The 15,355-nt window shown below is 38.7% G+C and overlaps 1 protein-coding gene across 6 annotated transcripts in view; it reads left to right on the forward strand.

Moving 5' to 3' along the window:
* DLGAP2 (DLG associated protein 2) overlaps positions 1-15,355 on the forward strand; it is a 587,254-nt gene that overhangs the window by 550,690 nt on the left and 21,209 nt on the right. For all 6 annotated transcript variants that reach the window (XM_042444836.1, XM_042444842.1, XM_042444839.1 and 3 more), the window contains 2 exons: positions 7,337-7,422; positions 8,000-8,415. In XM_042444836.1, the coding sequence (XP_042300770.1) occupies positions 7,337-7,422; positions 8,000-8,415 (502 nt within the window). The remainder of the gene's footprint in view (positions 1-7,336; positions 7,423-7,999; positions 8,416-15,355) is intronic.

Genomic DNA, 15,355 nt, shown 5'->3' on the forward strand with positions numbered 1-15,355 from the left:
CTGTCTTTCTTCCAGAAGAGACTAAAGGTGACTCTCAGCTAATTTTAAAAAATACAATAAAATTTGAAACAGTCAAAATCATCTAAAAACAGTATAAAATTACATTAAAATACACAAAAGTTAAAAGACATGACTAAAACTTCCTTCTTTTATTTCCCTGTTTAGACTTTTTTCTCAAGTGTGGAAGGTGAGGACAGAGAAGGTTCTCATCTCTTTCATGTCAAGGTTGGGTCCAAAGTGGATTCAAACCACCATTCCCTGCCTGTCTCTATTTTAGCCCAATTAGTAAGAAGTGCTCATTCCATCATTTGATGCTTTTTCCCCCCGCTCTCCTTCTCCTCCTTTGAAGGAGATACTCTCCCCAGGGGCAATGCCTGCCTTTATATTACCTGGTTTGGTTTTGTGCATTTACGAAATCCCTTAATACATTTGTCCAGCCATTTACACGGTTGAATCTCTATAGCAACAAAGCATCTGATGTTCAGTCCCCATTGCTTGCTTTCAAGTCCAACAAATGACAAACATTATTTGTCAAAGGTACTGGCTCTTATTTAAAAAAAAACCTCACAAAGCTGAACTGTAAATTTTCAGTAAGTAAAACCTTCCTGCACCTAGTCCCCTGCAGCTGATCCCACTGAGAATACGAACCCTACCAACCCAGAAGTGGAAAATCAGCAAAATTGTTTTTTATAGATAAATAATTTCTGTAGTCACTTTCAGATGGTTGTGCCATTTATGAATGAAAATGTATCTTTTCATACTGATTACCATGGTTGCAATAAATAAAAGTGGCATGACCTTTCATGATTACAATGCAGGAAGCATGTGCTTTGTCAGCCTTGCTGCCTTCTCACTGAAGCCTATGTTTAGAACATTGGTGAGAATGGCTTTGGCTGGAATTCACAAAGGCAGATAAATATGTGTAACTTAAAGTTATGTTTTCATGAATGGTTTGTATTCATGATCCTTAGCACAAATCAAGCCTGAACTCTCCTTGGGAGTCAAGATGATTAAATTGAGGCCATCATACTTTGGCCACATCATGAGAAGGCATGATTCGTTAGAAAAGGCAATAATGCTAGGAAAGGTAGAGGACAGAAAAAAAGAGATCACATGCCAGATGGAGACCATGGGCCTGAGCCTGTAGGAACTGAATAGAGAGGTAGAGGATAGGGGGCTTTGAGATGTCTCATTCACATGGTCACCAAGAGTCGAGGTCAACTCAAAGGCAGCTAACATCAACAAATGTACTCCCTAGTTTAGGGGATACTTAGGGATCATGAAGGTCCCCCAACCTCCACCTACTGGGCAGCAGATCCTGCAAGCAATGGAGTCTGTTCCTCTGTTGATCGGGAAGCATCTTCCTGCCATTCTCACCCCATACTCTCATGGTAGTAATCCCTGGTGTGAAAGAAATTGTGGCAGGGACACTGCTTCTGCCTGCCACACTGGAGCTCACTTATGGAAGGGATGCAAACATCAGTCAGCTGCTTCCCAGTTGATAGGGGGACAGACTCCCATTGATCTCAGTGGCTGCTGCCCAGTAAGTGAGGATTGTGTAAGTGCGACCATAACTTACATAGCTACTGTAGTGACGTAGTTATGAAGCTGACAGAGAATTCCAGCTCATATTTACATATCTGTTTAATTAAGGGCACTGATAGGTTTTTAATAGATGGCTGTGGAATGACTCTGTGGTGCACCTGCCTGTGTTTTTATTCATAGCAGGGTCATTAATTACTGGACTTTTAGAATCATACTCCTGTTTAATGTGTTTTGTAAGCCAACAGTAGCAGTATGAAGGAATGAAGCTTAATTTAAGGCAAAAAGCTCCTGTGACACTCTCCATTTAATCCCTTGTTTGCTCGGATGGAAATCAACTACTATCTCTAGCAGTAATTCCATACAGAGCCGTTAAAGGACACTGGGTTTTTTTCCCCAAGGGATAAGCATTCATGCAAACAGCATTCTGACCAGTGGGAGTTATACCACCACCATTGTTTCACATTTTTAGGCCTGACTGGGGGGGAGGGGGACCCAGAAGTAGAATGTTATGTTTGAAAACCCTCACTCAGAATGCTTGAAACACTGTAGCTGAGTTTATCCTACTTTCCAATTTATTTTATTTTCAGCTATGACACACTTTACACTTTATGTGTCAGTCAGATTATGCTGGTGTTATCCCACTGTGAGCATGTGCTCAGTTGTTTTTGCACAATGAGTAAGTGTAATGGGAAAACAGATCCTTGAATATTTGAAAGTTGCATTTGGCCAAACCTGCCTGATACCTGTAAACTTCAGGTACTTAATGGCTGTGCATCGCTCCTTTACACTTGATGTATTTCCTGCAAGAAACGTCAGTATGGGTACATCCCAACTGTTATGAAAAATCAAAGCGATTCTGTTATAGCTGCGAGGTGTATCCACACTGCACAATTGTAGCAGTTTGATCAGCTCTGTCCTACGGAAGTCTGGAATTTGTAGATTTTGAGGGGGCAAGATGCAGAGGTAATTTTACTGTTTTTAATTACTTCTGTCATTTTAATTGCATTTTATTCTTTTACTGAGTATGGGTTTTTGATGCTGTAATAGTTTGATTCTATTCTAATGCTCACTTTTTGCGTATTTTTAATTGCATTGTCTTTTTAAATTGTGAGCCACTTTGAATCCCATTTTTTTGAGGAAAGTGGGATATAAATAAATATAATAATAACCATAACAACAACAATGATGATGTAGAATTCCACATTGCATTCCTCTGAACTGCAGCATTGCAGAATTCTAAGCCCTTCACCAACTTAAAAATCTGGAGTAGTAAAAGTGGTATTAAAATGTTGTAATTATATGGTGTAGATACACCCAGGTCTTTGGTCATAATACTTACTAACATATGAAATACATTCCATAACATGGAATGTGAAATACATTCCATAATAAACCAGCCCATCCATGGTCTTGTAGAACTAGAGACCTTTGCATGTGGCTATCTGTTTTATGTAAGAGTGCATTCACACTGAATACTTCCGATCTTTACCGTCAGTGTTACAGAAGTCTAACAACATGTACAGATGCTAATGGACCAATACTGTCACCTTGGCATTTGAACTGACATTGTAGGATGGAAATGCTTTAGAATCTACACTATTGCGTTTCTATGTGCTTTAATTTCCCTGGCACAGTGGAACTGTAGTTTTGTGAGACATTTAGTCTTCTCTGTCAGAGATCTCTGGTGCCACAATAAACTACAATTCCCAGGATTCCCTAACACTGAGCCAGGGCAGTTAAAGTAGTCTCAAATTGGATTATTTCTGCAGTGTGTTTTGAACCTAGATCAGCCTCTTCCAAGCTGCTGCTCTCCAGAGAACAACTGTGAGGTGCAATTTCCCCGAGTGTTAACCCTTTTAAAGGGAAACAAAAATATAATATATAGTATGAAAGTTAAACTTGTCAGAGTTCAGCTTTCATCAGCAGAACAGCAAAAGTGTGGCCCAGACTATTATTTAAATCTGTCTTCCTAAAGAATAAAGCCTTACTCTTTTGTAGTTTAAAAACAAAAAATAATGGTTTAAATAAACAAATACATAACAAATTAAATCATATCCTAACTAGTGATGGTTTTGGAAAATCTCACCATCTTTAATATAGCAGGAAGAAATACAACTGACTGCTTGAAGCAGTTTAGAATCTTGGGAGAGAGCTGTTAAACTGCCTCCAAGATTGAGTGACAGGAGTGACATGATAGATAAAATGAGAGAGGGAGTCCCTATATATATAATGAGGGGAAGAAGAATATAATACATACATTTTCCAACAGTTTTGGGACTAGACCAGCCTCTTCCAAGATGGTGCTCTCCAGAGAACAACTGTCATTATCACTGATGATGGTTTCACATTATCCGCAACCCACTGGTCCTGTATAAGCAGGACCTCCATACATGTTTCAGACATATTGAGATATCCTTATTGCTGTAATTTATTGGCATGCCCCATGCCTCATTCAGGAGTACCATTTTATAATGTTCAGTATTTTGCAACAGGAAGTCTAGGTCACTGGCATATATAGTACTATGGAGTGAATACAGTACTAATTATATTATAAATGCTATAGGTAGATGCCATGGCAGCCAAATATTTACTGTGCCCCTTTTGCAATCTGTTCTTAGAATATAATCCTTAGATTTCAAGGAACCTAAGTTAAAATGAAAACAGGTTTGAATAAGTCAGTGATCAAGGTAATGTGGACACACATTTTTCTAAGCTGGAAATATGATCAGCAGTTATTCAACACCATTAAGACAGGAGAAACATACAGTGAATTATCTGTCTCTTATTGAAAAGCTGACATAGTGCTATAATAACAGATTTTTATGCAATAATGGTGTACTTGCAGTAATATATCTGTTCTTTGGCATTATTATAAAAAGGAGTTCATGAAATGACAGGGTATAATTTACCACTGGTAGATTTTGTTTTGTTCCTAGAGAAATGCCCACCAAAATATCTGACATATTATGGAACACATGCAAAATGAAAACACAAATGGCACAAACATCTCTAGAAAGAGGAGATGTAATTGCATATATTATATTTGTAATGGGTTCCCTTTGAAATAGTATTCATGAAATACTTGATCCCCACAATAATCTTGTTAGGTGAATCAAGATGAGAGAGGATGACATGTCTGAAGCCACCTGGTGAGCTTCAGAGGGAAAATGTAAATGTGAACTTCATACATCCAAGCTACAGTAGTACACTTGGGCATTTAGAGTGCAACAGCCAACTGAATTAATTGTCAGATTGGCTAATTAGTTACCCAATTAAGAGTTACTGTAAGAAGATGTAAAAGGTAACAGACTTCTAAAACATTTTGAAGAAAATATATGTCTCTCATTGGAATGGAGCTTCTGGGCCATTGCCTCCTCCACAAAGCCTTCCACCTCCCATGCACATTTCCCAAGGTTACTGTATACTAGATTTTTACATGGAGCCAGTCCCTTCATATAAGTGTGATAGAGATAAAAGATCCAACAGAGGATCCTCTCCGATTCCCTTGAGGTGGTTTTCCCAAAGAGGAAACCACATCTACCAAGCAAAGCAAATTACCACCTCCCCACCCCATATGCTACACAGATAATGGTGTTGACACCTCCACCACCTTGGAAAATACAGCAGTAACGGTAGGCAGAAAGTCTTCCCTCTGGAAAACAAGGTAAGATGTAATCAGACTGATGGGGTGGCAAGTAAAAAGTCCATCAGTGACAATGTCACTTACTCAGACAAACACATTTCATCTCTCAAACATGACTGTTGCTGAAACCACAGATAGGCCTGTTAGGTTTAGCCCATAATAAACAGTCCAGTTTGATTATATTGTTACTGATAAAAGAAAGAAAATTAGTCTTCTAATTTTAGACTAAACAATGGTCAATATCTTAGCTAACCTAGACACCACTTCTTCTGTAAACATGAGGTCAGGTTAGAGACTCATAGGCCTGTTACAGACAGGCCAAAATAAAGCTGCTTCGAGTCACTTGGAGGTATGCTATTTCAGTGATGCATGCGTCCTAAGAGTCCAAAAGCCGCACCAAAGGCCCACTCCAATTCTAAGGACTGGAGTGCAGCTTTGGTGTGCTTTTGGACTCTTAGGACGCATGCATCACTGAAATAGCATACCTCCAAAGTGACTTGAAGCAGCTTTATTTTGGCCTGTCTGTAACAGGCCATAGCTTTCCTGGTGCACAATTAAGTTTTAGACCAGACAAATCTAGCACAGATTATTCATTTTAACTTAGTATATTTATTGAGTAAACATGGTGTTAAAAGAAGGCTCGGCTGTATCTAGCATGTATATATTTAGGCAGCCTTTGATAAGATTGTCGGAATTGATGAGTTATGATGAACTCTCAAAATCCAGCTAGACTTTCTCTGGGATCACCTGTGTCTGTGGGGTAAAGCATGATATAATATTTGTGAGGTGATGCACACAATTTCAGTTTGAACACTGTAAGTGTTGTGGTATGTTGTTTATGATGGCAAAACTGACTGTGATTTTAGCAGGCATGTAATCATATGGTAAACCTTTTTCCTTGAAAAGGAAAAACAACAACAACAACCCTTTTTTTCCCTTTCTTTAAATGTCCCTCCCCTTCCCCTTGTTACTTCTCAGGTTTATTTTTGCACACTTGCTGCTAAATTGTATCCTTTGCCAAACTGCATAGAAAATCCTTATTTGGCATTAGTGTCTGCTTCTAGGCATGGCAAGGAAATGAAAGGTATTAAAACATGGGACTAATCATTGGAGTATTTAGTCGGTGTCAGCGTTGGCAAGCTGCACAGAATGATAATTTGCAAGAGAGAATATGTCCTTTCTGGCGAAAAGAATTAAACATTCAGAACTTTAAAAATATAAATTAGAATTTCAGTCTCCCTCAGTTAGTATAGGACTAGGAATTCCTATGGTAATGATGTTTTGGGCCAGTCAAATCTGCTTACCCTTCTACAGACCTCCACCGGTTCGTGAGGCCTGCATGCATTGATCCTGCATGTGACCAAGTTATGTGGGCAGGTCAGTTCTTTGCATGTTACTGGAAACTTGGGATGGAATTCATTTCTCGTCTTGCACTCAGAGAAATTCTGCTGGAGTTGGAGGAAAGGCTTAGCAAGGCAATCGTCTCCACTTCCCTCTTCTTCCTGCAGGTGTCCATGCCAGTTCCCCACTGTTACTGGATGTTGGAGACCTTCTAGAACAGAGTAGGAAATGGCATAAAGAGTTATAGAAGGAACTGGGAATGAGAGAAAGTCACCACGTATCCCTTTCCTTCACCAGGAAAGCCTCCAATGGAACCCAGTTGCATGCAAGATTGGAAAGTGTCCTTTCATTCACAGAAAAAGAAGTCCCACACACCCATCTGCCCTATTATACTTGGAGTTTTGCTCAGTAAGAGTACCTATCTGCATATACATGGCACATGTGTGAGCTCTGTGCATTAGTGGAGCTCTTGAACCTATGGAAGTTGGTAGCAGGGACAACATGCACAGCCCCACTTGATGTGTTCAGTCTGCATTGTTTCCAAACCATGGCAGAAAAAAAGTGGTTCTTCACAGTTTTATAAAGTAAGCCACATTATTTGCACTGGACTATTTATTATACTTCATTTGACATTTCTGTTAAATAACTTACAATGAACATCCAGGCAGCTAGTTTGTCAGTAAAAACAGACATAACAGATTTGCTAGTTAGGAACAGACAGCGTAACTTATCTTAAATCCATGAGATAGTAATAATCTTGGATTTTCAATGTTCACTTCTGCAGATTTATCTTTTGTGTTGAACTAGGTGGAAACAGCAACTGATTCAGATACTGAGAGCAAAGGCCTACGAGAATATCATTCAGTTGGAGTGCAGGTGGAAAATGATAAACGGTATGTCAAGCAATTATACAAAAAGTGTGTGCATTGCTATGTGCTTGATGTATAGTATATATAGTATAAGAATGTAGACACATGTCAGGATGTGCATCTGTATGTCTATGTACTGGAGTATCTCAGTATTTTGCTATTGTTACAGAAGTCTGAGAAATATGTGAGCAAATGTCATCCCTGCCAATCCCAATTTGAGTTATAACTCATTTATTTGCCTTTATTCAGTTCAGTGGTAATGTGAATCATGGCAATATTTGCAATTTATTTCCAATTCATTTACAAATGATGCACATTGTTTTCTATTGTGGGAACAAATCAGTATTAGCCTAAATGTGCTAAAAATGTACCCTGTGCTTCAAACACATGCTTCTTTGGGAAAAAAACATAATTATTTTTCTAAAACTTTCTGAAGAAGAATATTTTTAAAAAGCCTGAATAGCAAACAAGGTGAAATAATGCTAAACATTTTTGTCAATATATGATTGGTGTGTGTATCTATATTTATATCTATGTGTCTCTTTCCATGTGTGTGTGTGTGTCTATATTTATATGTATATCTCTTCTCATTCTTCTCCAGACATGGCCGGTTTAAGCGATCAAATAGTGTAACAGCAGCTGTTCAAGCTGACCTGGAACTTGAAGGCTTTCCAGGACATATAACAATGGAGGATAAGGGACTTCAGTTTGGTGGCTCTTTCCAAAGGCACTCAGAACCAAGCACTCCTACTCAGTATGGTGCAGTAAGAACTGTACGGACACAGGGGCTGTTTAGTTACAGAGAAGATTATAGGACCCAAGTAGACACTTCTAATCTCCCTCCACCTGAACCCTGGTTGGAACCAGCCATTGAGACAGTTGAAACAGGGCGGATGTCTCCCTGTCGACGGGATGGGTCATGGTTTATGAAGTTGCTACATACTGAAACTAAGAGGATGGAAGGGTGGTGTAAAGAGATGGAAAGAGAAGCAGAAGAAAATGATCTCTCTGAAGAAAGTAAGAGCTTATATATATATATATCTTATACCTTACATTTGAAATTTTCCTTTAAGGTGTTTATGAAGCTCCCTCTGTATTTTTTATATTGTTGCTATGATTGTTTTGTTCAATATCACTTAACACTTGGTTCTGTTTATTAAATTGGAGACATAGCACTTTGTTTTGGAGTGAGTGTCTAGTGTTGACATCCTTACTCTCATTGCTATGTAAGGGTTCATTTTTGAGGTATTGGTTTTACCTGCTAACATGTATTCTGTCGTTTGGGAAGTTTTAAACTGTTGAAATGCCTGTATAAACAGTTCATTAAGATAAATCACAAACACATATTAGCTCCTCTATTCAGAGATTTCCAATAGAAGAGAAATTCACAGGCGGTTATATATATATATATACTACTATTACCTGACCTTTTACATCAAAAAAGAAATTGAGGCCTGTTACAGACAGGCCAAAATAAAGCTGCTTCGAGTCACTTTGGAGGTATGGTATTTCAATGATGCATGCGTCCTAAGAGTCCAAAAGCCGCACCAAAGCCACGCTCCAGTCCTAAGGACTGGAGTGCAGGTTTGGTGTGGCTTTTGGACTCTTAGGACGCATGCATCATTGAAATACCATACCTCCAAAGTGACTCGAAGCAGCTTTATTTTGGCCTGTCTGTAACAGGCCAAAGAATGGGTTGAAGAACTGAATTCCAAACCGAGAAGGAAGATCCAGTTCCTTGTTCCTTTTCATTTTTATCTTCATTTATGAAGTTACAAGCATTTGAAATTGCAATAGGCTAAGCTATTACAACCTCAGAAGAGAAAAGAGAGGACAAATTACGTGTTTATAACATTTTGTATGTTTTGTTATTCATAAGATTAAGTCTAGAATTTGTTGAATGCTCACTCAAGTGTTGTTTTTTAAACATGAGATAACAATTTCAGAGTGTTTTTTTAAGTCCTTCAATTATTGTATTTCTGAAAATATAAAAGAGACTGTGTGAAGCAGAGGTAGCTAACCTGAGGTCCTCCAGCTGCTGAGTGAGTTCAGCTTTCTTAAATGCCATCCTGAAATCACATGATAAAAGGTGAGGTATAAACATTTAAATAAACAAGCAAACAAAATTTCACCAGCATCAGTCAGGGATTATGAAAATTATAACCCCAAAATATCTGGGGTAGGCTGCAGGTTCCAACCCCTCTGGGAAAACCTGTGCACATTTACTGAGAAGAAGTGGGTTCCCCTTTATTCACTGGCCCTTACTACCAGTTGGGTATTCATAGGACTGCATCGTAAATACAGAAGACTATATATGTGTTGAAGAAACTGTGGGCACATCCATAGGGAAAGAAATTGATGCTTTATATGGGCCCATTCAGGCCTGTTAAATCAAGCAGATGAAAAATTCTTCTTCTTCTTCTTTTTAATCATACACAGTCTGACACATTTATACCAGGATACTGTAGTGATATCACAGCCTGAAATAACAAAGAGTCCCATGACACCTTAAAGGCTAACTGATTTATTGTGGTCTTTTTATTGTCATTTGCTATGACAGACTCTAGAATTTGTCACAGCTTGACATGCATCTTGATCTTGACACAGATGATATGAACACTTCTTGATGAGAACAAGTTATATTGGCTCAAGGCAGCTCCATTCAACTGACACTATTTTCTATAGTGAAATATAGTTGCCAGTTGGTTTTAAAGGAGCATCTGTATATTTAAAATGTCAGTGCTTGCCCATGTCTGTATTTTAATGTAGCGTGAGTAGATACTTCTCTACAATATAACTAGGTGGTATTTATGGGATAGTACAGTTATGTTGTTTCTCTTCTATGATTTATTCCAGCTCATAAAGATTTAGTTGAAGTAGAAATGCATTCTGAAATACAAGGCTGCATTCTTTGCATGAAGATTTGTATAAACACAGTGATAATGAGATTCTAAAACACTGTACACATAACCACATACGCCCACAGCTGCCGTTCAGTGCTTTTGAAAGTTACCTTTAAGGACAACAGTGCCAAAACCCCAAAGACAGCAAGGCCAGTAGCCATTCTGGTGTGAAAATTCTGGGATCTGTAGCCCAAAAGTAATTTTTTCTTTCCTAGCTATGAATTAATTATCTTTTGGTGATGAACCCTCTTCCTTTGTGCATGCGAGCGTGTGTGCTGCTCCAAGAGGATGGTTTTCAACAGAACATTAAAATTGGGTGGGATTTTTGTTAAAATCTATGTGTTTCTGTAATTTATATCTGGGATTCTGCAAAGGCAAGGTCAGGTTCAGTGCAAGCAAAAATTCAGTGTCAGAATATATTTTGCATGCTCAGCCAAAAATTGATTTAGTCCAGCTTTCTGTACCCAAGAGTGCCTCTGGGAAATTTACAAATAGGATGGCGAGAGCCAGCCCTCAGTATTTGACCCTGGTGGCTGATCACCTGAGGTTGACAGTTTCTGATGGTGCCTTCTGGTCTGGTTCCGTGCATTCAATGGAAGGTCTGAATGGAGCCTATGCATTACTGGAAACCTTGCCTTTTTGAAGGAGTACCAACAGCTTGAGTCTTCTTTTTTTCTGAAATGCTTGGGACCAGAGTTTGGAAAACTTGTATTTGCATATGTGTACATAATGAGATACCTTGGAGATGGGACCCGTGTCTAAACATATAATTCATTTATTTTAAGTAATTGTGTGCATGAAATGAAGTTTGTGTTCATTGAACTGTCAGAAAGCAAAGGAGTCACTATCTCACCCACCCATGAACAAAGGTTTGGTTTCTTGGAGTATTGTGGATTTTGGAATCCTGGATAAGGGAGACTCAACCTGTATAGTTATGGGCATACTGAAACTGTTCAGAGCTTTCGTCAACTAGAGGGAGGCTGAAGAGAGGGCCAGATCCATTTCCACTTTCTGCTATGCATGCAGTCATACTCAACAATACATTAAATCACAGCTAGGAATCATGTAGCCTTCCAGGCTGTTGGACTGCAGCTCTCAACATACCTCAACAGTAGTTACTATTAGTAGTGGTGGGATTGTAAAAATTAAAATATATATAAATAAAAGCTCTTAATGAATGAAAACATACAAAATGTTAAATTGTAATTGTAATAAATAGAATTAAATTAATTAAAATGTTCATTAAAAAGAAAAACAATCCTTTTAAAATTACTTCAGAGAAAGAGATACTTTAAAAGACAAAACATCTGATAGAACATATAGTTGACTTTCAATATTTAGCATAAATAAATCTACAGTACATCATTTATATTTTTTGACTAATCTTTGTGCCAGTAGCCATAAGATACTACTCATTCTATGAGGCATTTTGTCCCTCTGGTAATGGCTCAGTTTGCTTCAACAGACAAGGTATTACTCAGATGGATATTTAGAAACAGTCCTACAAAATACAGATTTCAGTCAATTCTGTCCTTCACGCTTTCATTTTAACTAGTTCCTGAAATGTGGGGAATTAACACCATGGCCATAAAATGTAATTGTTTAACTTGTGTTATTCCTTCTTTGCCTCAGTGAACTCTGCTTGTACCAGATGTCCTTCCCAGGTTTACACTGCTCTCAGAATGGAGGCTCAAAATGCAGCAGCCAGTTTTCCATCTGAAACTGGCCAGTCAGAATGCCATTCACTCATTTTAAAAGGAGCTTTGTTGGCTTCTTGATAATTTTCAAGCACACTTCAATGTAATAGTTTAAACTAAAGCTGAGCTAAAATATTTTCATCAGTATTTTTCTTTGGGGAAGGGTGTATTACACAGATAGCATCCAAAAGTGATTGTGTGGAATCTATTAATATGTTTAAGGAGGGCATTATTTAAGATGAAATAGCAAGGGCAATTTATTTCTCTGCCATTTTGTAAAGAAGTAAAAGCATTGATACCATTTCAGACACTTCATTCCTGGAGCATTGCTGGAGAAGGAAAAGATATCTGCCCCGACTGGCTAGTCAAGGCAAATGTCATCTTTTCCAAGAAATACAGCAAAATGTTGTTCTCTCTATTCCATTCTGCAACCAGAACACCAAGCTACTTTGACTGAAATGGCATTACTGAAATACAAAGAAAGTCACTGTGAAGTGTATGATATTTTAGGTTAGCTGTTTTTATATGGATCAGCTCACTCTCCTGGTTCTGTATGTGTTACCTATGGTGCCATAGCCACAATCCATTTATAGCTAAGTGCTTTGATTGGAATTTTGTGCTCTCCAGTTGATGCCAATGAGAGTTTCATCACTGACACAGGTGCTGACAAAGCTCTCCAAGTGAGGAAAACAAGGAACTACCAGCCAATAGGCTGTAAATGAAAAAGGATATACGCAGCAGTGTCTGTCTGTCAGCGGAATGGATGCCACTGGCTTTTTACCCCCTTACCTGTGCAGCCCTCCTATATGCACTCCAAGGGGTTGGGGGCTGTGTATATGGGGCTGCAGAGGAGAGTAAAAGAAAAGAAGGTCCCATTATGCAGGAGTAAATCGACTTGCACAATATTGAATATTGGATGTTATCCAGTGCCAGGAGTCAGGTTGCATCAGACACTGTTCTGAGTCACAGCTTCCTAAAGGTAGAGAATAAGAACAAGTGCTACTGTTGTCATTGCAGTCAGTTTTGACTGGGCACTGGTCTGTTTTCATGGAGAAAGAAGAAAGTGTGGCTGATTTCTCCCTGCTGCCTACCCTGATTGTACTGGGCTGTGTCTTTAAAACTGCATACTGCAGACAACTAGTAATGCAATTAGACCAGATGGAAGACTCCCTTACTTTTGAAGCTGCTTGTTATACCTTGAGCACCTCATTGTGACAGGCTGCAATAGGGCAGGTCATTCACTAGTCATGGGAGAGGATTCCCCTGTGTAATACACTTAAAGATACTTGAATAACATCTCTGCCTATTCTATCATGCAGTTTCATTCAGACAGAAAGATCAATGCCTTTACTGGCTGAATGAGCTATGACCTCCTGCAACCTTCAACACAACTGGCATGGTTACAATGGTTGTTTTAAGTGTTAATCTCACCCTGGACTTTCAGGATGAGTTGGGCTGAGCTTGCAAATAAAAGAAACTCAAATGTCCATTTAAGATTCTTTACTTGTATATATTTATCCAACTATACAGTTTTAATACCTTATTATTAAACATACAATAGAGATACATGTTGTTAATGCCATCCACCTGCATTTTCAGCCCAGGTGTAACTCATTGCACTTAGATCTAATTGCCTGGAACATTTCCATCCTTTTATTTGAACTCCTTCCTCTTCAGCTAATTTGTCTCCATTCTGCGCATTAAATTAGGTCAAATGTGAATACAGTCCAATGACCAATATTTTTAATTAAAAACACATTGGTGATTATGGCTGCCATCCTACACCTTTTTGATCCATGGTTAAACAGGTATAATTCAGTGACTCTGTGCGATCGCACAAATGAACCACCTTTTCCTGGTTTCAGCTTCATTTAATTGAAATAACCAGTGAACCATTCCAAATTCAAAAAGTGTTTTATGAACTATCAAATTAATTTTTAGGATTCTTTTTTTTTTATCCTGTCTGTTGCTGGTCTCAGAGGTGAAGAAACTCTGGTCTTGCAGTTCTTGTTGAACCGCATTTATCAACATCCCTGACTATTGACCACTTGAGCCGCGACTGATGGGTGTTAAAGAGCCTAGCAATTGCTGGAGGGCCACAGCTTCACCATATCTGATGTATTTGAAGAGCAGTCTGTAGTTTCCATCAAAATTAAGCTATTATATAGGCAAATTTCAACAAATATTAAGGCTAACATTCTATAGATACTTATTTGGAGGCGAGCCTTGCTGAATTTTTATTTTATTTTTATTTCTTTATTTATTATTTAAGATATTTGTCATTGCCCAGTTCACAAGGGCTCCTGAAGCAATACACAGCAAACAGAAGCAATTAAACTGTTACAAAGATACACACACACACCATTAAAATACTCTTTAAAATCAGTCTAAAACAATCTTAAAATATAATTGTAAAACAAACCATCAAAATAAAGCCATTTCTATTGCCAATGGCCAAGTAAAAGAGTACTGTTCTTGCCTGCCAAAGCTCAATACAGATGGAATCAGCTTCCTATTGCAGGAAGTTTATCAGGGTGCTGTTACATTGAAAGCCCTGTTATGTATGCTTACCAACTTAGGGGCTTGATAGATGGGCAGAAAGGGGCAACAAGATGCTGCCCTTTCTGCCCCGGAAGCAGGCTGCAGCAACCACACTATGCAGCCTGCACACGGAGCAAAAAGAAGCCCCTTTTCTGGAACAGGCACCATTGGCACACTCGTGCACCATGATAATGCCTCTCATGCACCGCGCCGTTTGGATGTGGCACACAAGGCATGTCATCGGCACACGTGCCATTTGGATGCACACATGCCAAGATAGCACCCAGACATCGTAGTAGGGCTCGGGAGCATGCGGACGCTCCGCTCTCCTGAGCCCTAATTTCGACCTCAGGCCAGCACATAGCGCCAATATGTACCAGGCCTTAATCTCGCAAGGTGTTGGGACATGCAGCAGGGCCTACTCTGAGGATCTCAAATTTCAGGCAGGCTGATATGGTAGGAAGCAATCTATCAGATATCCTGGCCCCAAGCCTTTTAGGGCTTTTTAGGTCAAAAGCAGCACCTTGAATTCAGCTGGAAAGCAAATGGAAATCCAGTATGGTTCTTTTAAGACTGGTGTTATGTTGTCTCTGAATAAAATGGGATATATTTCCAAGTAATGCTGTAAAACCCATTGAAAACAACCAAATAGAGCTTACTCAGAATTAAGTTCTAGTTTTGTTAATAATACCTACTCAACTAATTTTTGTGCACTTTATCTGAAAGGTATACAATCTGCAAGAATATTTTAAAATCATTGATGATCAATTTGAGAGTTATGTCCTATTTAATAAAGACCCAAATATTATAGCTTAC

This window comes from Sceloporus undulatus, chromosome 1 (assembly GCF_019175285.1).
Source record: "Sceloporus undulatus isolate JIND9_A2432 ecotype Alabama chromosome 1, SceUnd_v1.1, whole genome shotgun sequence".
In the NCBI taxonomy this organism is placed as follows: domain Eukaryota; kingdom Metazoa; phylum Chordata; class Lepidosauria; order Squamata; family Phrynosomatidae; genus Sceloporus; species Sceloporus undulatus.